The sequence below is a fragment of the Sprattus sprattus genome (genome assembly GCF_963457725.1).
Source record: "Sprattus sprattus genome assembly, chromosome: 6".
NCBI lineage: Eukaryota > Metazoa > Chordata > Actinopteri > Clupeiformes > Clupeidae > Sprattus > Sprattus sprattus.
The window spans coordinates 27,550,601-27,569,157 of record NC_137925.1 but is presented as its reverse complement, the minus strand read 5'-3'; the positions used below and the strand labels follow the sequence as shown (position 1 = coordinate 27,569,157).

General features: G+C 40.7%; 1 protein-coding gene across 1 annotated transcript; it reads right to left on the bottom strand.

Annotated features, from left to right (window-relative positions):
* Positions 1 to 342: 342 nt before the first annotated feature.
* Positions 343 to 17,652, bottom strand: LOC308367270 (signal-transducing adaptor protein 1-like; the record flags this gene model as incomplete). Its single annotated transcript, XM_080841140.1, has 10 exons — positions 343 to 410; positions 7,126 to 7,299; positions 7,586 to 7,682; positions 10,141 to 10,210; positions 13,535 to 13,666; positions 13,892 to 14,088; positions 14,524 to 14,580; positions 16,813 to 16,929; positions 17,265 to 17,336; positions 17,557 to 17,652. The coding sequence occupies 10 exons, from the start codon at positions 17,650 to 17,652 to the stop codon at positions 343 to 345; spliced, it is 1,080 nt and encodes a 359-aa protein (XP_080697266.1).
* Between the last annotated feature and the right edge of the window lie 905 nt (positions 17,653 to 18,557).

Below are 18,557 nucleotides of genomic sequence, written 5' to 3'. Positions count from 1 at the left end.
AATTCAAAATTCAGTGCAATGTATGACAAGGACAGGAAATGAAAATACTCAGAAAGTAGAGCAATTATAACACTGACTTATTTTATCAATGTAAATCTCGTGAGAAACTGCCAATAATCCTTCAAGTTCAAAAGCTGAGAAAATCAGAGAAAACTTTAGTTTCTCGCCGGAGTCATGGAACAACATGTAAACCAACATGGAGAAATGTACATACAGTAGACAGACAGGAGTTTGAAGGAATTAATCTTACACTATCTGCAAAACTGACTCCCATTTAAGTCTCGATCAACTTCAACCTCATCGTCAACTTTCTATAATTGGTTGCGTGTGTGTGTGTGTGTGTTAACTTCTGGAGGCAGGTTTGTAAGTCTTCTTGTTCTTCTCAACATTAGGGTTCGTCTTTAGGGCCTCTGCACAAGAGAATACAAGCCATCAGAAATTAGCCTTTTAGAGTTTCTAGCACTCTCAGTGCAGTACTCCTATATCGTCTTTCTCACCACATTATGAATCTATATCATCTCTGTCTCACCTCATAATGAATCTATATCGTCTCTGTCTCACCTCATAATGAATCTATATCGTCTGTCTATCCACATAATGAATCTATATCGTCTGTCTCACCTCATAATGAATCTATATCGTCTTTCTCACCACATTATGAATCTATATCGTCTCTGTCTCACCTCATAATGAATCTATATCGTCTCTGTCTCACCTCATAATGAATCTATATCGTCTCTGTCTCACCTCATAATGAATCTATATCGTCTCTGTCTCACCTCATAATGAATCTATATTGTCTCTGTCTCACCTCATAATGAATCTATATCGTCTCTGTCTCACCTCATAATGAATCTATATCGTCTCTGTCTATCCTCATAATGAATCTGTATCGTCTGTCTATCCACATAATGAATCTATATCGTCTGTCTATCCACATAATGAATCTATATCGTCTCTGTCTCACCTCATAATGAATCTATATCGTCTCTGTCTCGCCTCATAATGAATCTATATCGTCTCTGTCTATCCTCATAATGAATCTGTATCGTCTGTCTATCCACATAATGAATCTGTATCGTCTCTGTCTCACTTCATAATGAATCTATATTGTCTCTGTCTCACCTCATAATGAATCTATATCGTCTCTGTCTCACTTCATAATGAATCTATATCGTCTCTGTCTAACCACATAATGAATCTATATCGTCTCTGTCTCACCTCATAATGAATCTATATCGTCTGTCTATCGATATAATGAATCTATATCGTCTCTGTCTCACTTCATAATGAATCTATATCGTCTCTGTCTCACCTCATAATGAATCTATATCGTTTGTCTATCGATATAATGAATCTATATCGTCTCTGGCTCACCTCATAATGAATCTATATCGTCTCTGTCTCACCTCATAATGAATCTATATCGTCTCTGTCTATCCTCATAATGAATCTGTATCGTCTGTCTATCCACATAATGAATCTATATCGTCTGTCTCACCTCATAATGAATCTATATCGTCTCTGTCTATCCTCATAATGAATCTGTATCGTCTGTCTATCCACATAATGAATCTATATCGTCTGTCTCACCTCATAATGAATCTATATCGTCTCTGTCTCACCTCATAATGAATCTATATCGTCTCTGTCTCACCTCATAATGAATCTATATCGTCTCTGTCTCACCTCATAATGAATCTATATCGTCTCTGTCTCACCTCATAATGAATCTATATCGTCTCTGTCTCACCTCATAATGAATCTATATCGTCTCTGTCTCACCTCATAATGAATCTATATCGTCTCTGTCTCACCTCATAATGAATCTATATCGTCTCTGTCTATCCTCATAATGAATCTATATCGTCTCTGTCTCACCTCATAATGAATCTATATCGTCTCTGTCTATCCTCATAATGAATCTGTATCGTCTGTCTATCCACATAATGAATCTATATCGTCTGTCTATCCACATAATGAATCTATATCGTCTCTGTCTCACCTCATAATGAATCTATATCGTCTCTGTCTCACCTCATAATGAATCTATATCGTCTCTGTCTCACCACATTATGAATCTATATCGTCTCTGTCTCACCTCATAATGAATCTATATCGTCTCTGTCTCACCTCATAATGAATCTATATCGTCTCTGTCTCACCTCATAATGAATCTGTATCGTCTCTGTCTCACCTCATAATGAATCTATAGCGTCTCTGTCTCACCTCATAATGAATCTATATCGTCTCTGTCTATCCTCATAATGAATCTGTATCGTCTCTGTCTCACTTCATAATGAATCTATATCGTCTCTGTCTTACCTCATAATGAATCTATATCGTCTCTGTCTCACCTCATAATGAATCTATATCGTCTCTGTCTCACCTCATAATGAATCTATATCGTCTCTGTCTATCCTCATAATGAATCTATATCGTCTCTGTCTCACCTCATAATGAATCTATATCGTCTGTGTCTATCCTCATAATGAATCTGTATCGTCTGTCTATCCACATAATGAATCTATATCGTCTGTCTATCCACATAATGAATCTGTATCGTCTCTGTCTCACTTCATAATGAATCTATATCGTCTCTGTCTTACCTCATAATGAATCTATATCGTCTCTGTCTCACCTCATAATGAATCTATATCGTCTCTGTCTCACCTCATAATGAATCTATATCGTCTCTGTCTATCCTCATAATTAATCTATATCGTCTCTGTCTCACCTCATAATGAATCTATATCGTCTGTGTCTATCCTCATAATGAATCTGTATCGTCTGTCTATCCACATAATGAATCTATATCGTCTGTCTATCCACATAATGAATCTATATCGTCTCTGTCTCACCTCATAATGAATCTATATCGTCTCTGTCTCACCTCATAATGAATCTATATCGTCTCTGTCTCACCTCATAATGAATCTATATCGTCTCTGTCTCACCACATTATGAATCTATATCGTCTCTGTCTCACCTCATAATGAATCTATATCGTCTCTGTCTCACCTCATAATGAATCTATATCGTCTCTGTCTCACCTCATAATGAATCTATATCGTCTCTGTCTCACCTCATAATGAATCTATAGCGTCTCTGTCTCACCTCATAATGAATCTATATCGTCTCTGTCTATCCTCATAATGAATCTGTATCGTCTCTGTCTCACTTCATAATGAATCTATATTGTCTCTGTCTCACCTCATAATGAATCTATATCGTCTCTGTCTCACCTCATAATGAATCTATATCGTCTCTGTCTATCCTCATAATGAATCTGTATCGTCTGTCTATCCACATAATGAATCTATATCGTCTGTCTATCCACATAATGAATCTATATCGTCTCTGTCTCACCTCATAATGAATCTATATCGTCTCTGTCTCACTTCATAATGAATCTATATCGTCTCTGTCTAACCACATAATGAATCTATATCGTCTCTGTCTCACCTCATAATGAATCTATATCGTCTGTCTATCGATATAATGAATCTATATCGTCTCTGTCTCACCTCATAATGAATCTATATCGTCTCTGTCTAACCACATAATGAATCTATATCTTCTCTGTCTCACCTCATAATGAATCTATTTTGTCTGTCTATCCACATAATGAATCTATATCGTCTCTGTCTCACCTCATAATGAATCTATATCGTCTGTCTATCGATATAATGAATCTATATCGTCTCTGTCTCACCTCATAATGAATCTATATCGTCTCTGTCTCACCTCATAATGAATCTGTATCGTCTCTGTCTCACCTCATAATGCATCTATATCGTCTCTGTCTCACCTCATAATGAATCTATATCGTCTCTGTCTCACCTCATAATGAATCTATATCGTCTGTCTATCGATATAATGAATCTATATCGTCTCTGTCTCACCTCATAATGAATCTATATCGTCTCTGTCTCACCTCATAATGAATCTGTATCGTCTCTGTCTCACCTCATAATGCATCTATATCGTCTCTGTCTAACCACATAATGAATCTATATCGTCTCTGTCTCACCTCATGATGAATCTATATCGTCTGTCTATCGATATAATGAATCTATATCGTCTCTGTCTCACCTCATAATGAATCTATATCGTCTCTGGCTCACCTCATAATGAATCTATATCGTCTCTGTCTCACCTCATAATGAATCTATATCTTCTCTGTCTAACTACATAGTGAGTCTCTGTCCACTTGAGGGTCAACATGAACAGTGTGGACAGGGCACCTTCCACCTGTAGCCCTTTAGGGACCGCACCGGCAGCAGATTTAAAGGACCAGTTTCAAATAATTTACTGTAATTTATTGTCCATTAAAAATAAACATGAAACGTCATTAGAGTTTAAGGAAATATTCTAAACTGAAATACTGGCTTCTCAAAGAGCAATACAACAGCCAGTATATTCTCCTTTCCGGAGCGGAATGTCAGTGTTCTGACGTGTGATTCTGCCCACCGCCCATTTCTCCAGTACCATCTTGCGACTCGGGGTTTGCCAGATAAGGGCATGTGACCACCATGGAAGAAAGCAAACTAACTGGACCCACAGAGATGATGTTTGATTCTACCTGACAAAAAAAGCCTCGGCATCCTTCTCAAAAGCTGCATGACCAGAGATGTAGTAGCTACAGTACAATGCAGGTCAATATTGGAGAAGCATTTGAACGATGGAGACAGCTAAGAGCCCAGAAAGACGGATGCAGAGTTGGCTCCCACCAATTGGTATACATTCAAAGCCTCTAGAGGCAGTCTTGAAGCAAATGTTGCTCTTTGAACATGGCTAAGGTGAAGAATGAGCTAATGAGTGAGCAACAGGTTCGAATAAAGGCCTTTTTTGATGCTGGCTGTAGTTACCGCCGCATAGCCAAGGACTTGACATGCAGTCCAAGACCGCCATGCCACCAGAACCGAAAAGGGAGAGGCTGAAAAAAGAAACTTTCAGACAGACAAGTGAAGCATCTCAGAATTCTCAGTCTTAAGGACCAAAGAAAGACTTCACTAGAACTGTGTGATAATGGTTCAATAGTGTCCTCAAGAACTGTGCGTCGGAAATGTGAGAAAAAGGACTTTTTGGCAGAATAGCAGCACAGAAACATTACTGAAAGAGAAAAATTGAGTGAAACGCCCGAGATTTGCAAAAGAACACAATAAATGGACAAAGGTAAGCATTCAGACTAGTTCAGGTTCAGTGAGCTAACCTTAACTAATTAATCACGGCTACTAGTAGGGATGGGCATTTCAAGTCATATCAACATTCAAATACTGGCATTTATTCTCTGATATGTGTGCAGCTGGGTTATCAAGCCAATATTTTATATTTGGAATGCAGTGCCGATTTTAAACACTTGGGGCCTGATTTACTAACATTGCGACCGCAGCTTAATCTGCGGTCGCACATTAACGCACAGTGTTTTTGCGCATTTTCCGTGGTATTTATCAAACCAGATCCGCACTGGGCACTCTGTGCTAACTCCGCCCTTTAGGGCCTGATTTACTAACATTGCGACCGCAGCCTAATCTGCGCCTTTGCCAGGCACATTAACGCACAGTGTTTCCCCGCATTTTCCGTGGTATTTATCAAACCAGATCCGCGCTGGGCAATCATTATTAAGCGCACAGTTAAAAGACGGGAGAAATCGCCTGCAAGTTACTGCCACCATGGAGATTCGAGGAAGAAAAAACTAAGGTTCAGCGAAGAGGAGATAGATATATTGGTTCACGTTCGCTCAATCACTGAACCTGATTCAATGTGCACGCGGTTATAATTGTTCTGCCCGCCATCACCTACAGCGAGATGCTTAAAATAACACGATTATAAAGAATATGCTATTGGTGGCATTAATGCATAAACTGTCTATTATAACAATATAGATGTGTACATGGCGAGATTAATAAATTATACAAGGGACATGGGTTCACTACAATATATCCCCACTGAAACAAATACATTTACGAAGTGGCCAGTCCTCTCCAAAATCACCGTTGCTCAATCATGGATAGATGGCACTATTCCGGAAGATAAAACTGTCATGGACAGATCCAGGGTATTTTGCTACCACGTAAGTAATGGTCATGTTGGCATCACATATGACCTGGACATTCATTGAATATGTGTGCTTTCTGTTCCGGTAAATGTGTTCGTGGATTGAAGGTGGGACTGTTTGCATGTGGGTGCGATCAATGGCTCCAATTACGTTCGGAAAGTTTAATTTCAGCTATCGTATCGTGGGCAAATGTATATTGACCAGTGCGCCGTAGCAATGCATCGAGTACCTGGGTGAATATTTGGCTGAGTGAAGGCTGAGATATACCAACTGCAGATGCTATAACTGTTTGAAATTATCCGGAGGCCAATATTTGCAAATGTTGCCAGGAGTTTAACAACTGATGGAATGGAATGTGATCGCCGGGTGGAGGGTTCGATGTCGTCTCTGATCTGGTCCAGTAATTGAAGTATTGCGTGGCTGGTTAACCTGTACCGTCTAATGATTTGTGGTTTGCTTAGCTGAAAAAGTGTTATACGAGTTGAAAAAATTCTTTCTGTGCGCTGTCTCTGTCTTCTTTCTTCGCCTTGCTCTTATAACTGCTGCCATATCAACGTTTTCAGACTCAATGGAAATGCGCTTCCTGGTTAAGACGTGCTTTTATGAGGCGGAGAATTAGCCCGCAAATCAGAGACGTGCGCTCGCCAGGCAGTTTTAGTAAATACCACGCAATACATCATTAGGCGCACTTCTCCCATATAATTGCACTTCACGCCCAAGTTTCCACCCACGTTTCCGTGCCCTCCCACCTGTTTGCAGGTTCACACCCACAAAGCGTTAATATGCGCCTCTACTCAAATGCGCCTCCTTAGTAAATACCGTTTTATGTTTACGACCGCTATTTTACGCCTGAAATGGGCGCAATCCTGTCTGTAAATCAGGCCCTTGGTGTCCCACCTGCATAGAGCTCCTTTAATGGCCAACTGCAGACCCAGGTGACATACAGACAGAATTACAGTCCTGCAAGCATCTGAATGCATGCGAACTTCATAGCATGGCAACATGGCATGTTTAATATACACCCCCCATTTATTACATTAGATTGGGATTCATAAATGGCTCACCTTCATTCTCATATGTGCTGCTCTGGTTCAGTAACGGAGGCCGTGGATTTGGGGGGGGCTTGTTGCTAGGCGATGGCTCTGTGCGGATGGTGGGTGCTACTCGAGGAATGGCATCACGATTAGGGGGCCCTCGAGGAATGGCGTCTCGATTAAGAGGAACTTGAGGAGGCACCTCTATCCCAGGCCACAGATAAAGCCACAGTTATATAGTTGCATAAACAATCTGTCACACGTGCAATATAGAATCTGTAATGTGCTTCTGTTCTTGAATTACGTAGTGTGTTGAGTGTGTATACGGTGGAAATATATATGTTAAAAAGTAATCAAATGTATAGTGTATGTGAGTGTATGTTTTTGCAAGTAACTGTGTGTGGGTGTGGGTGTGGGTGTGGGTGTGGGTGTGGGTGTGGGTGTGGGTGTGGGTGTGAGTGTGTGTGTGTGTGTGTGGGTGAAATCTCACCAATGCGAGTGTCGTAGGCATTTGTAAAAGGCTTTAGCTGACCGGCTGTTTGCTCTAAGAAGTAATCCACCACTTGATTCAAGGTTTGGACAGATACCTGATGACAAAAACACCTGGCATGTTGAGATGGTAACAGTGGCGGTTCAAGACCATTTTTACTAGGGGGGCCAGGGTTTAACCAGGGGGGCACATAAAAAACCCGCAACAAATTATATTTAAAGATTATAAACTTGAATTACTTTAAAAACATATAAACATTTATTACTTAACTTAACATTATAACAATGAGTTCAGGTGCAAGAGAGGTAGGGCCATAAAAAATGAAAAATACAGTACAGGGTGCAAATACAGAGCATCAATTCAACTTTTGACACTGTGTGGGCGGGAACCAAAGCAGGACGGGCTCTTCTCTGATTGGTCCTGATTTGACAGCAGGAGAGTCTCATATTCACGACAGCTGTTTACCAAAACTCCGTTAAGTAGCTACATATGTCTTTGTACGGTGAAGACTGCCATTTAATGACGAGCCGAAGTAACGGTACCCATTAAACCTGTTTTGATTAAATACTAGTGGTGATTGTGGCATTTGACCCAGGATCACTTTATTTATTCCAGGAAAAAGAGCCAGTTCTCATGACGACGATGTTATCTGCCCCTCATATCATTAAATGTTATTGTGTAGCTGCTAGTTAGCCTACTGCTGATCTAAGATTCCTGCGCTAGCAAGAAGCCTTTGCTTGTATAGCTAACTGTTGAAGGTTGCAGTGCTGAAAGCCGTAAAAACACCCTGATCATGGGATACATTCAATTACAACATTGAAGTCAACTTTGAAAACTCAGCAGCAAGAGCTAGCTACATCAGTAAGCAATCAAAGGCTTATTGCTAGCGCAGGAATCTAAAGCAAGCTAGTAGCTAGATATGTTACCTACTGGCAGATAACATCGACTAATATGTCACGAGAACTGACTCTTTTTTTATCCTGGAATTAATAAAGGGATCGTGAAAGACTGTATGACCCACACGAATTCTTGTCGTCATGAAATCTAATTTGTTCAGTTCGTCTATGACAGTTTGAATACACATAAGATCTGGGAAAGTCAACAGGCATAGGATATTTCCATCTTTTGGTTCTTCAAAATAGCGCTGTGGTTATTTGTCCTTCCCTGCCTTCATGTGGCAGAAAAATCAACAGCTCAGCCGGAAGACAGTTGTATATGATCAATATGGCACAGGCAGACTACCAGCTCCTCTTAAGAACCAGCGATCCATTAACTAGAAAATGCATTTCCTGAAGGAAATACCAGTGCATGAAATGCAAAAGTTAGGAAAGGAAGAAGAAAAGAAAGAAGAGTGAAAGAAGGAAATAAGAAAGGAAAGAAGAGTGCAAGAAGGAAAGAAGAAAGGAAAAAAGAGTGAAGAAATGAGAGAAGAGAGGATGAAGGAAAGAAGAGTGAAAGAAGGAAAGAAGAAAAGAAAGAAGAGTGAAGAAAGGAAAGAAAAGTGGAAGAAGAAAAGAAAGAAGAGTGAAGAAAGGAAAGAAGAGTGAAAGAAGGAAATAATAGTTGAAGAAGGAAAGAAGAAAGGAAAGAAGAGTGAAAGAAGGAAAGAAGAAATGAGAGTGAAGAAAGGAAAGAAAAGTGAAAGAAGGAAAGAAGATTGGAAGAAGAAAAGAAGAAAGGAAAGAAGAGTGGAAGACGGAAAGAAGAGTGGAAGAGAAAAAGAGTGAAAATATTGAAAAAAGGAGATAAAAATGGAGTGAAGAAGAGAGATTGAGTGTGAGAGAAAGTAGACTGAGAGGGATAGAGAGAAAGATGGAGAGATGGAGAGAAAAAAAAGTAGAGAATGGAAGGTGTCTTAATGTTCCTAGTTACAGTTTAATTGAGAGGGACAGAGAAGAGGTTCCTTTGATTTGGCGCAGCTGTCAGTGAACACAGGTGCAAGCCAGTTTAAAGACCCTATTATGATGTCATAATGGCCCAATGTAAGTCAATGGGAAAATTTAGATTCGTTTTTATTTAATATCTTAAAAAGTATAACGTTTAGAAAGGTGAAAAATACATAGCATAAGTGTCCTTTACAAGACCTACGCGACAAAGTTTGAATGAAGTTTCTACGTTAAGCGGTTCGGGCTGAATTAATCGCAGAAAAAGGTAACAAGAATAAGAAGAAGAAGAAGAAGAAGAAGCCTAGGAATAACAATACAGGGCATTTCATGCACTGTAATGAAAGAGAGCGAGCCAAACATTTCAATCGTAGCTCCTCTCTCCAACAAGCACCACACATGGCAAACAAACTACAGTGATTTGGTGCGCCGCTTTAATTTACCCATGTAGAACGTTGCGTCGCATTAGTACCGCTTTTGGCGATCGGGTGTAAAATCATAATAAATTCATATATTTTTTATTTGGTCAGCAAGGGATGGCCGCAGGGGTGGCCAGGGACATGTCTACGGGGGCCACCCCATGCCTCCGTGTAGAACCAAAACTGTAACAGGCAAAAAAGGCAACAGCTGGGGTCTCACTCTGTCCTACCAGGGTAGGACTCTCAGACTTACAGGCTCCTCCAGTTCAATGATGAAGCCGTGGTCACTGGACAGGATCTTGTAGTTCTTTATAACTGGACCGCTGCAAACAAGCAGAAATGTAAGGTTTATGAACATTGTTATCTTAAGCAAAGTGGAGATGTGTGAACATCTCTCATACTTTGGAAGTTGTACAGTACCTTGCGTAAGTATTCACCCCCTTGGATGTTTTACCCTTTTATGGCTTTTATAAATCAGTCATGGTCAATATAAGTTGGCTTTTTGGACAAAAAAATTCACAAAATAGCTCTCTTTAATGTCAAAGTGAAAATATATTTCTACACAGTTATGTAAATTAAATACAAATATGTAATGAAAATAAGTGCTTGCATAAGTATTCACCCCCTTTATCACCCCCTTTGTATAGACTGACCTAATTCAACAGAGGTCCAGCCAATTGGTGCTAGAAGTCTCACAATTTGTGTAATGGGGGTCAGTGTGCAGTGAATGTGTCTCAAGTGATTGTAGTATAACGACACCTGTGTCTGGAAGGTCCATTCACTGGTCAGTATTCAGTAATCAGTATTACTGGCTATTGTTAAACCATTAAGACCCAAGATCACTCTAAGCAACTCAGAGAAAAGGTTGTTGAAAAGTATAAGTCAGGGGAAGGATACAAAAAAATGTCCAAGGCACTAAACATCCCCTGGAATTCTGTTAAATCCATCATCAAGAAATGGATGGATTGTGGCACATGTGTAAATCTGCCTAGATCAGGCCGTCCTCACAAACTGAGGGGCCGTTCAAGAAGGAGACTAGTAAGATAGGCCACCAATAGACCTATGACTACTCTGAAGAAGTTTCAAGCTTCAGCAGTTGAGATTGGAGAAACTCTGCATACCACCACTGTTGCCTTGGTTCTTCACCAATCTAAGCTTTATGGAAGAGAGCCACTGTTGAAAAAAAGGATCGACTACAGTTCGCCAAAAGGCATGTGGAAGTCTCCATGGTCAAGTGGAAGAAGGTTCTGTGGTTTGATGAGACCAAAGTGGAGCATTTTTTCAACAGTGGCTCTCTTCAATGAAGCTTTGATTGGTGAAGAACCAAGGCAACAGTGGTGGTATGCAGAGTCTCTCCCATACCAGCTGCTGAAGCTTGAACCTTCTTCAGAGTAGTCATAGGTGTCTTGGTGGCCTCTCTTACTAGTTTCCTTCTTGCATGGTCACTCAGTTTGTAAGGACGGCCTGATCTAGGCAGATTTACACATGTGCCATATTCCTTCCATTTCTTGATGATGGATTGAACAGAATTTCAGGGGATGTTAAGTGCCTTGGACATTTTTTTGTATCCTTCCCCTGACCTGTACTTTTCAATAACCTTTTCTCTGAGTTTCTTAGGGTGATCTGTGGTCTTCATGTTGTAACAGTAGCCAGGAATACTGATTACTGAATACTGACCAGTGAATAGACCTTCCAGACACAGGTGTCGTTATACTACAATCACTTGAGACACATTTACTGCACACTGATCCCCATCTCACTAATTGTGAGACTTCTAGCACCAATTGGCTGGACCTCTGTTGAATTAGGTCAGTCTATATAAAGGGGGTGATAAAGGGGGTGAATACTTATGCAATCACTTATTTTCATTACATATTTGTATTTAATTTACATGACTGTGTAGAAATATATTTTCACTTTGACTTTAAAGAGAGCTATTTTGTGAATTTTTTTGTCCAAAAAGCCAACTTATATTGACCATGACTGATTTATAAAAGCCATAAAAGGGTAAAACATCCAAGGGGGTGAATACTTACGCAAGGTACTGTATATTTCGGTGTGTGTCTCTCTCTATATAGGCTATATGGGCCATTCTACCGAATTCGTGTAATATGCAGTCCCTCAACAATAAAAACTATTTACAAAACAATTAGGTATTTAGGCATAGATATTTAATTAGAAAATGTTATGGTCTATATAAACCCAATGCATTACATGAGATAGTGATAAGCTAAATATATACAAAATCATCATTTATAGGGTACTTTCTATTGGGAAGTAGCTATCCCCAACCCTGACATCTAAATTTCAATGCCTTTAAATAACACTTTTCAATTTTTTTAGATTTTTTTCAATGATTTAATTTCAAAGATCTTTATGATTGGGTTGAAATAGAACTTGGAATATTTAGATTTATTGTGGGTTTAATTTTTAAATCAATTTTCTATACTCAAAAAATCATGTCCCTAGTTTTCATGTCACTACCGAAACACAAGAGTTTTAGTCCATTGGCTGAGCCTGTGTTTTAGCCACGACTCTGCATTTTTGACCATGCAGTGACACTGCATCTCTGACCCTCATGGTTGAATGGTAAGTAGCTAAATCCCATAGTTTTTATATAAATGTGTTCCAAAGTCTGAAAATCGACGTGTAACCTTAAGAATTGTCACTACCGAAACGCATGTTTTCTTCAATTAAGTAAACCTTTTGGGGTTTCATGGAAAATCTTATGTTTGTATGTGTGTTCACCTCTTCAAAGATGTCTTTGCATGCAGTGTGCTTGTTAGAATTCTTTATTTATGCTTAAAATTAGCTAGAATTGTCACTACCGAAACAGTCACTACCGAAACATATGGTAGTGACCTGATGATTTCAGTAGTGACAAAATGAAATGGTAAGTAGTTCAATCCGATAATTTTTTAAATAAATGTGTTGTGTGGACTAAAGGGTGGCTCAGAGCACCTTTTGGAAGATTTTGGGAGAGAAATGAACATCCATCCAACAGTGCAGTCACTACCGAAACACTGGATGTCACTACCGAAACAGTGCAGCACTACCGAAACACAGGATGTTTTGTAAAAAATTAAGTATATTGAGTAATCAACTAAAATGTTATGATACTGATTGGATTAATATATGTTCAATTTCATCAATCAACAACTCTGGAATCAATATGATCAGTATTTTGCATTTTACAAAGAAATATTGCACTTAGATTTTGATGAATTGTATAAATTGAACTTGAAAATTTGGTAAAAAATTCATTTTTATGGATTTCATTGTGAAAACCTTCAAGAAATATTTGTAAAAATACTCTTCAGAGAAGGGAAGGAAACACAATCTGAACAGGTCAATAATAATACTTTTTTACTATAGTAAATGTGATGTTTCGGTAGTGACAATTTTTGGAAGAGGAAAAACATTCCAACACATTCTGAAAATACAATATAAAAATTGACTGTTCTTTTACTAGATAAGTGTACTTTAGATATGGTACAATATACATACGGACAAAGTTTTGGGAATAAAACATAAAAAAAATCAAAATATTTCCGACCTGACTTTGCACCAATTCGGTAGAATGGCCCATATATGTGTGTGTGTGTGTGTGTGTGTGTGTGTGTGTGTGTGTGTGTGTGTGTGTGTACCTGGGATAGATCTGTCTCATGGTGATGGTGTAGTTATGTTTGTCTGTTGCTGGCCTCAGGATGATGCTGCCACATTCTGGATTCTTCTTGAGTAGCTCCTCTGCCTCTTCACGAGACACTGACATAAAACAACTACAGACGTGATCAGTGGTTAGACACCTCACAATACACAGACACACACACACAGATACCTCACAACACACAGACACCTCACAACACACACACACACACACACACACACACACACACACACACACACACACACACACACACACACACACACACACACACACACACAGGCTGTTTGTCCAGTCTCACATGGGAACTGAGGACAGGCTGTTTAGTGTTCAGACTCACGTGGGAACTAAGGACAGGCTGTCGTCGTACTCATTTGAGGCCTCTGAGCTAGTCGGTGTGCCTGAGTGGGACGCGGGCGCGTCCATGGGGGGCTGGTATAAGGACTGCAGAACCTGCCGCTGTTGCTCTTGGTCTCGCACGTGTTCTAGAGTCATGAAGTGACCGGGCAGGAGCTGCAGCTGGTTTGGGACCTCCAACTGTTCCACAGACACAGACACACTCTCTCATACACAGACTCTCTCATAACAGAGGGATCAGGACTGCGGCGGGACACTGTGGATATGTAGGTTAGTGGTGTGTGATTGGTTGGATATGTAGGTTAGTGGTGTGTGATTGGTTGGATATGTAGGTTAGTGGTGTGTGATTGGTTGGATATGTAAGTTAGTGGTGTGTGATTGGTTGGATATGTAGGTTAGTGGTGTGTGATTGGTTGGATATGTAGGTTATTGGTGTGATTGGTTGGATATGTAGGTTAGTGGTGTGTGATTGGTTGGATATGTAGGTTAGTGGTGTGTGATTGGTTGGATATGTAGGTTAGTGGTGTGTGATTGGTTGGATATGTAGGTTATTGGTGTGATTGGTTGGATATGTAGGTTAGTGGTGTGTGATTGGTTGGATGAGTGGAAACTTACTTTAGCCACTGTCAAGATATAGCCCCTCCATAGCTCTCCCATGTCTGGATTGTCAGTCTGAATACACACAGATACACACACACACACATTTGAATCTCAGTCTGAATACACACAGATACATACATTCAGTCTGAATACACACAGATACTTACATTCACACAAACACTACTAATTACACTAAATAAATCATCACAGACACTCAGACTCAAGCAAATGATATTGCCTGCATACAAAATAGCTGCTATGCGACATACATTCATCAAACTGGGCCAACTTAGTTCTGATCTGAGTAAATTAACGCTGGCATCTGTTGAGCGGTTGGTCGTTTTGGTCGTATTAAATGATGATTTTATAAAGCGTGTAAAATATTGAAATAATATTGATTCTTTGAGGTTGAAGAAAAGGAGGATAGCCTTCTATCTGACACCTAAAACTGGCATTTTTATTCAGGAAGGCATTTCTGGCCTTGTGATAAATCACTGTCACTAAGTCTCCTATTATGCTTATGTTAACTTGTCTTATTTTATTTTATTGTATTATTACAGTTAGTTTCTACTATGTTGGCACCTTTGAGGTTCTTCTGAATGAAGAGTGCGTTACAAATAAAATTAAAGCTGCAAGCAGCGATGAACGGGCCCGAGCGCGCGTCGGGGAAGGCGCTGGTTGACGGCTGACGTGCAGTGCACAGCAAGCCGTGAGAATGCAACGTACATCAAAACATCACAACAATACGCCGCAAAGAATAAACAAAGCGACGTTTCCAACCACCAACAGGAGGCGCTATAGGTGAGTGGCATTATGGGCATATGTCCGCGTTCAGGCCGGGTCCAGCGTCCACCCTATGATGTTTGGTCAGGATCGGACAATGCAGGCAGGAGTTCTAAGTAACTTTGTGGTTTGTGGCGAGCGCTGGCGAGTTGGCAAAGTTTGAGGGTCTGCCACGCCCACATCCTTCAGAGTTTGTAAAAGATTATACTGACTTTTGATCCCCCATGGCTGAAGAGTATCCTGACCAAGTTTGAAGGGTTTACCATTAAATCTGTAGGAGGAGTTTCATCAGATGTGAGGTGTGGAAACAGGCAAAAACGCAGTCAAACAGTGTCAAAACGCATATTCCACTCAAAATGGCCGACTTCCTGTTGACCTGCCACCATGGCGTCGATACACTTTATGGTGCGTCTGGGCATGACAAAGGCGTGTACCGAATTTCGTCGAGCTATGCCAAACTAACCCGAATGCATAGGGGTTTTTGGATTGTTCTAGGGGGTGCTACAGAGCCATTTTGCCCCGCCCCAAAAAACCATCAACGCAAAAGATCTTAGATTTCCCAGAATAACGTCCCTGCTAAATTTGGTGAGTTTTCAAGCAACTTTTGGACGGAAAAAAAAAACATACAGAAACAATAGGGCTTCGCTGCATAGCAGCTCAGGCCCTAATTAATTAGTATTATTAGCTTGACGAAAATCGGTACACGCCTTTGTCATGCCCAGACGCACGAAAAAGTGTATTGACGCCATGGTGGCAGGTCAACAGGAAGTCGCCATTTTGAGTGCAATATGCGTTTTTCTGCGTTTTGACTGCGTTTTTGCCTGTTTCCACACCTCACATCTGATGAAACTCGTCCTACAGATTTAATGGTAAATCCTTCAAACTTGGTCTGGATACTCTTCAGCCATGGGGGATCAAAAGTTAGTATAATCTTTTCCAAAGTCTGAAGGGTGTGGGGGTGGCAGACCCTCAAACTTTGCCAACTTGCCAGTGTCAGCGTTTTTGACTGTTTCCACACTTCGCATCTGATCAAACTCCTCATACATATTTTATGGCAATGCCTTGAAACGCGGTCAGGTTATTGTTCATTTATGGGGGATTAAATGTTAGTAGAATCTTTTCCAAAGTCTGAAGGTTGTGGGCGTGGCAGACCCTCAAACTTTGCCAACTCGCCAGCGCTCGACACAAACCACAAAGTCACTTAGAACTCCTGCCTGCATTGTCCGATCCTGACCAAACATCATAGGGTGGACGCTGGACCCGGCCTGAACGCGGACATATGCCCATAATGCCACTCGCCTATAGTGCAACCTGTTGGTGGTTGGAAACGTCGCTTTGTTTGTTCTTTGCGGCGTATAGTTGTGATGTTTTGATGAACGTGGCATTCTCACGGCTTGCTCTACGCTTGGCGGTCGGCTGTGCAGTGCACGTCAGCCTTCGACCAGCGCCTTCCACGACGCGTGCTCGGGCCCGTTCATTGCTGCTTGCAGCTTTAATTATTATTATTATTATTATTATTACCTTGAGCTGTACTTCCTGGTTGGAAAAGGTGAGTGTGTACACCGGTGTTGTCTTGGCTGAATAGGAGGAAACTGGCACCATAGACTTCAGGGTGTGCAAATCCAGCTTCTCGCAGTACTGCAAAACATGCTTAGTTAGTGTATGTGGATATGTGTGACAATTCAGGTTTAAACATTAGTGAACAGCCATTATGTGTGAATGTGTATAGTAGACAGAAAGCTAGCTGTAAATGATTGAATGAATGAAACACTTCCATTACTTCTGCGTGTTTTGCTCAGTGTGTGTTTTCAGTGTGGTGTGTGTGTGTGTGTGTGTGTGTGTGTGTGTGTGTGTGTGTGTGTGTGTGTGTGTGTGTGTGTTTCAGTGTGTGTGTGTGTGTGTGTGTGTGTGTGCGTGTGTGTGTGTGTTCTGCTCTGTGTGTTGTTAGTGTGGTGTGCGCGTGAGGAATTCACCGTTTCATGTTTCTCATCTGCGTAGAAGAACATGGTGGAGCCACGCAGCTCTCCATAATACGCTCTGAACCCCTGTGGAAGCCAGAGGAAGTGCACATCCTTGACCTGGTCTCTCTTAAGCACGACACACATAACCTTGCCATGCAAAACTGACAGGCAGAACAGCGTGATCCTCAAGGTTAACTCAACCCCTCTCCTGTATATTTCTTCTGTATTCGACCACTGACACACATACACACACACACACACACACACACACACACACACGGCGTGATCCTCAGTGCTAACTCACCCCCTCTCCTGTGTATTTCTTCTGTATGTGACCGCTGAAGTACAGTGGCAGGGCTGTAATAGTCTCCCGGCGCTTGATGATCCCTCTGGATGCCATTCTGACGGAGCTCCTTCCACTGGCTCTGTGATCCCTCCCTATCTCTCGTTTCTCTCTTGCTTGAGTTGATTTGCTGTAATGTTTGGACTTCTTGTTCCGTCTTTAGCGCACGTCTTTCTTACCTGATTTAATTGGTGGGCTGTATGAGGAAGTGTTTATTGAGGGCCAAAGTACCAACCTTGCGTGTTCCCGGCTAAGGATGATACCTTTGTACCTTCACTTTTTTTTTTAAAGATACTAATGTACTGCTCAGTTACTATTTATAGGTTATTAAAACCCGTAGATTGAATTTATCACTTCTTTAGAGTAGAAAGTTATCATCATATCCCATGTAAAATCAAATGAGAGATAATGTTAATGACTTACTGAGGTTTTATGGTGTACAGATCGACTGTGGAGTATTGGCAGTTTTATATCACAGAAATGGAGACCTAATTATTCTGCTCTTCAAGACAGAGCCACCTTGGCTTAATTATCCCACAGCCCACACCTGTTCACAACAGCAAGAAAAGGGTGGGCCCACCATGCTTTTATTTACTATTTAAGTTGACGGCGCCAATATCCCCCTACTTCTTAGCTGCATAGGCATACTATAACATCCATGCCTCATATATGAGAATAATTTTAAACGGGGCTCAATATATATTCTACATTCTATGACCACAACATGATCTGTTTCCACCATAGATGTACGTCAGATGAGTATAATCTTGAACTCTTGAACAGGAGCCACCAAGGGGGTGCAACGGCGGTCTCTTGAACGTCCGCACAGGAGGCCATTTTGAGGACAGTATGCTTCCGGTAGGGATCAGTGGTACGTTAGGTAACGTCAGTGATCTTCACAATCGTTTACACTCTTATCTCGCGGAAATTTTGACGGATTTACAAATGACTTGATTTACAAT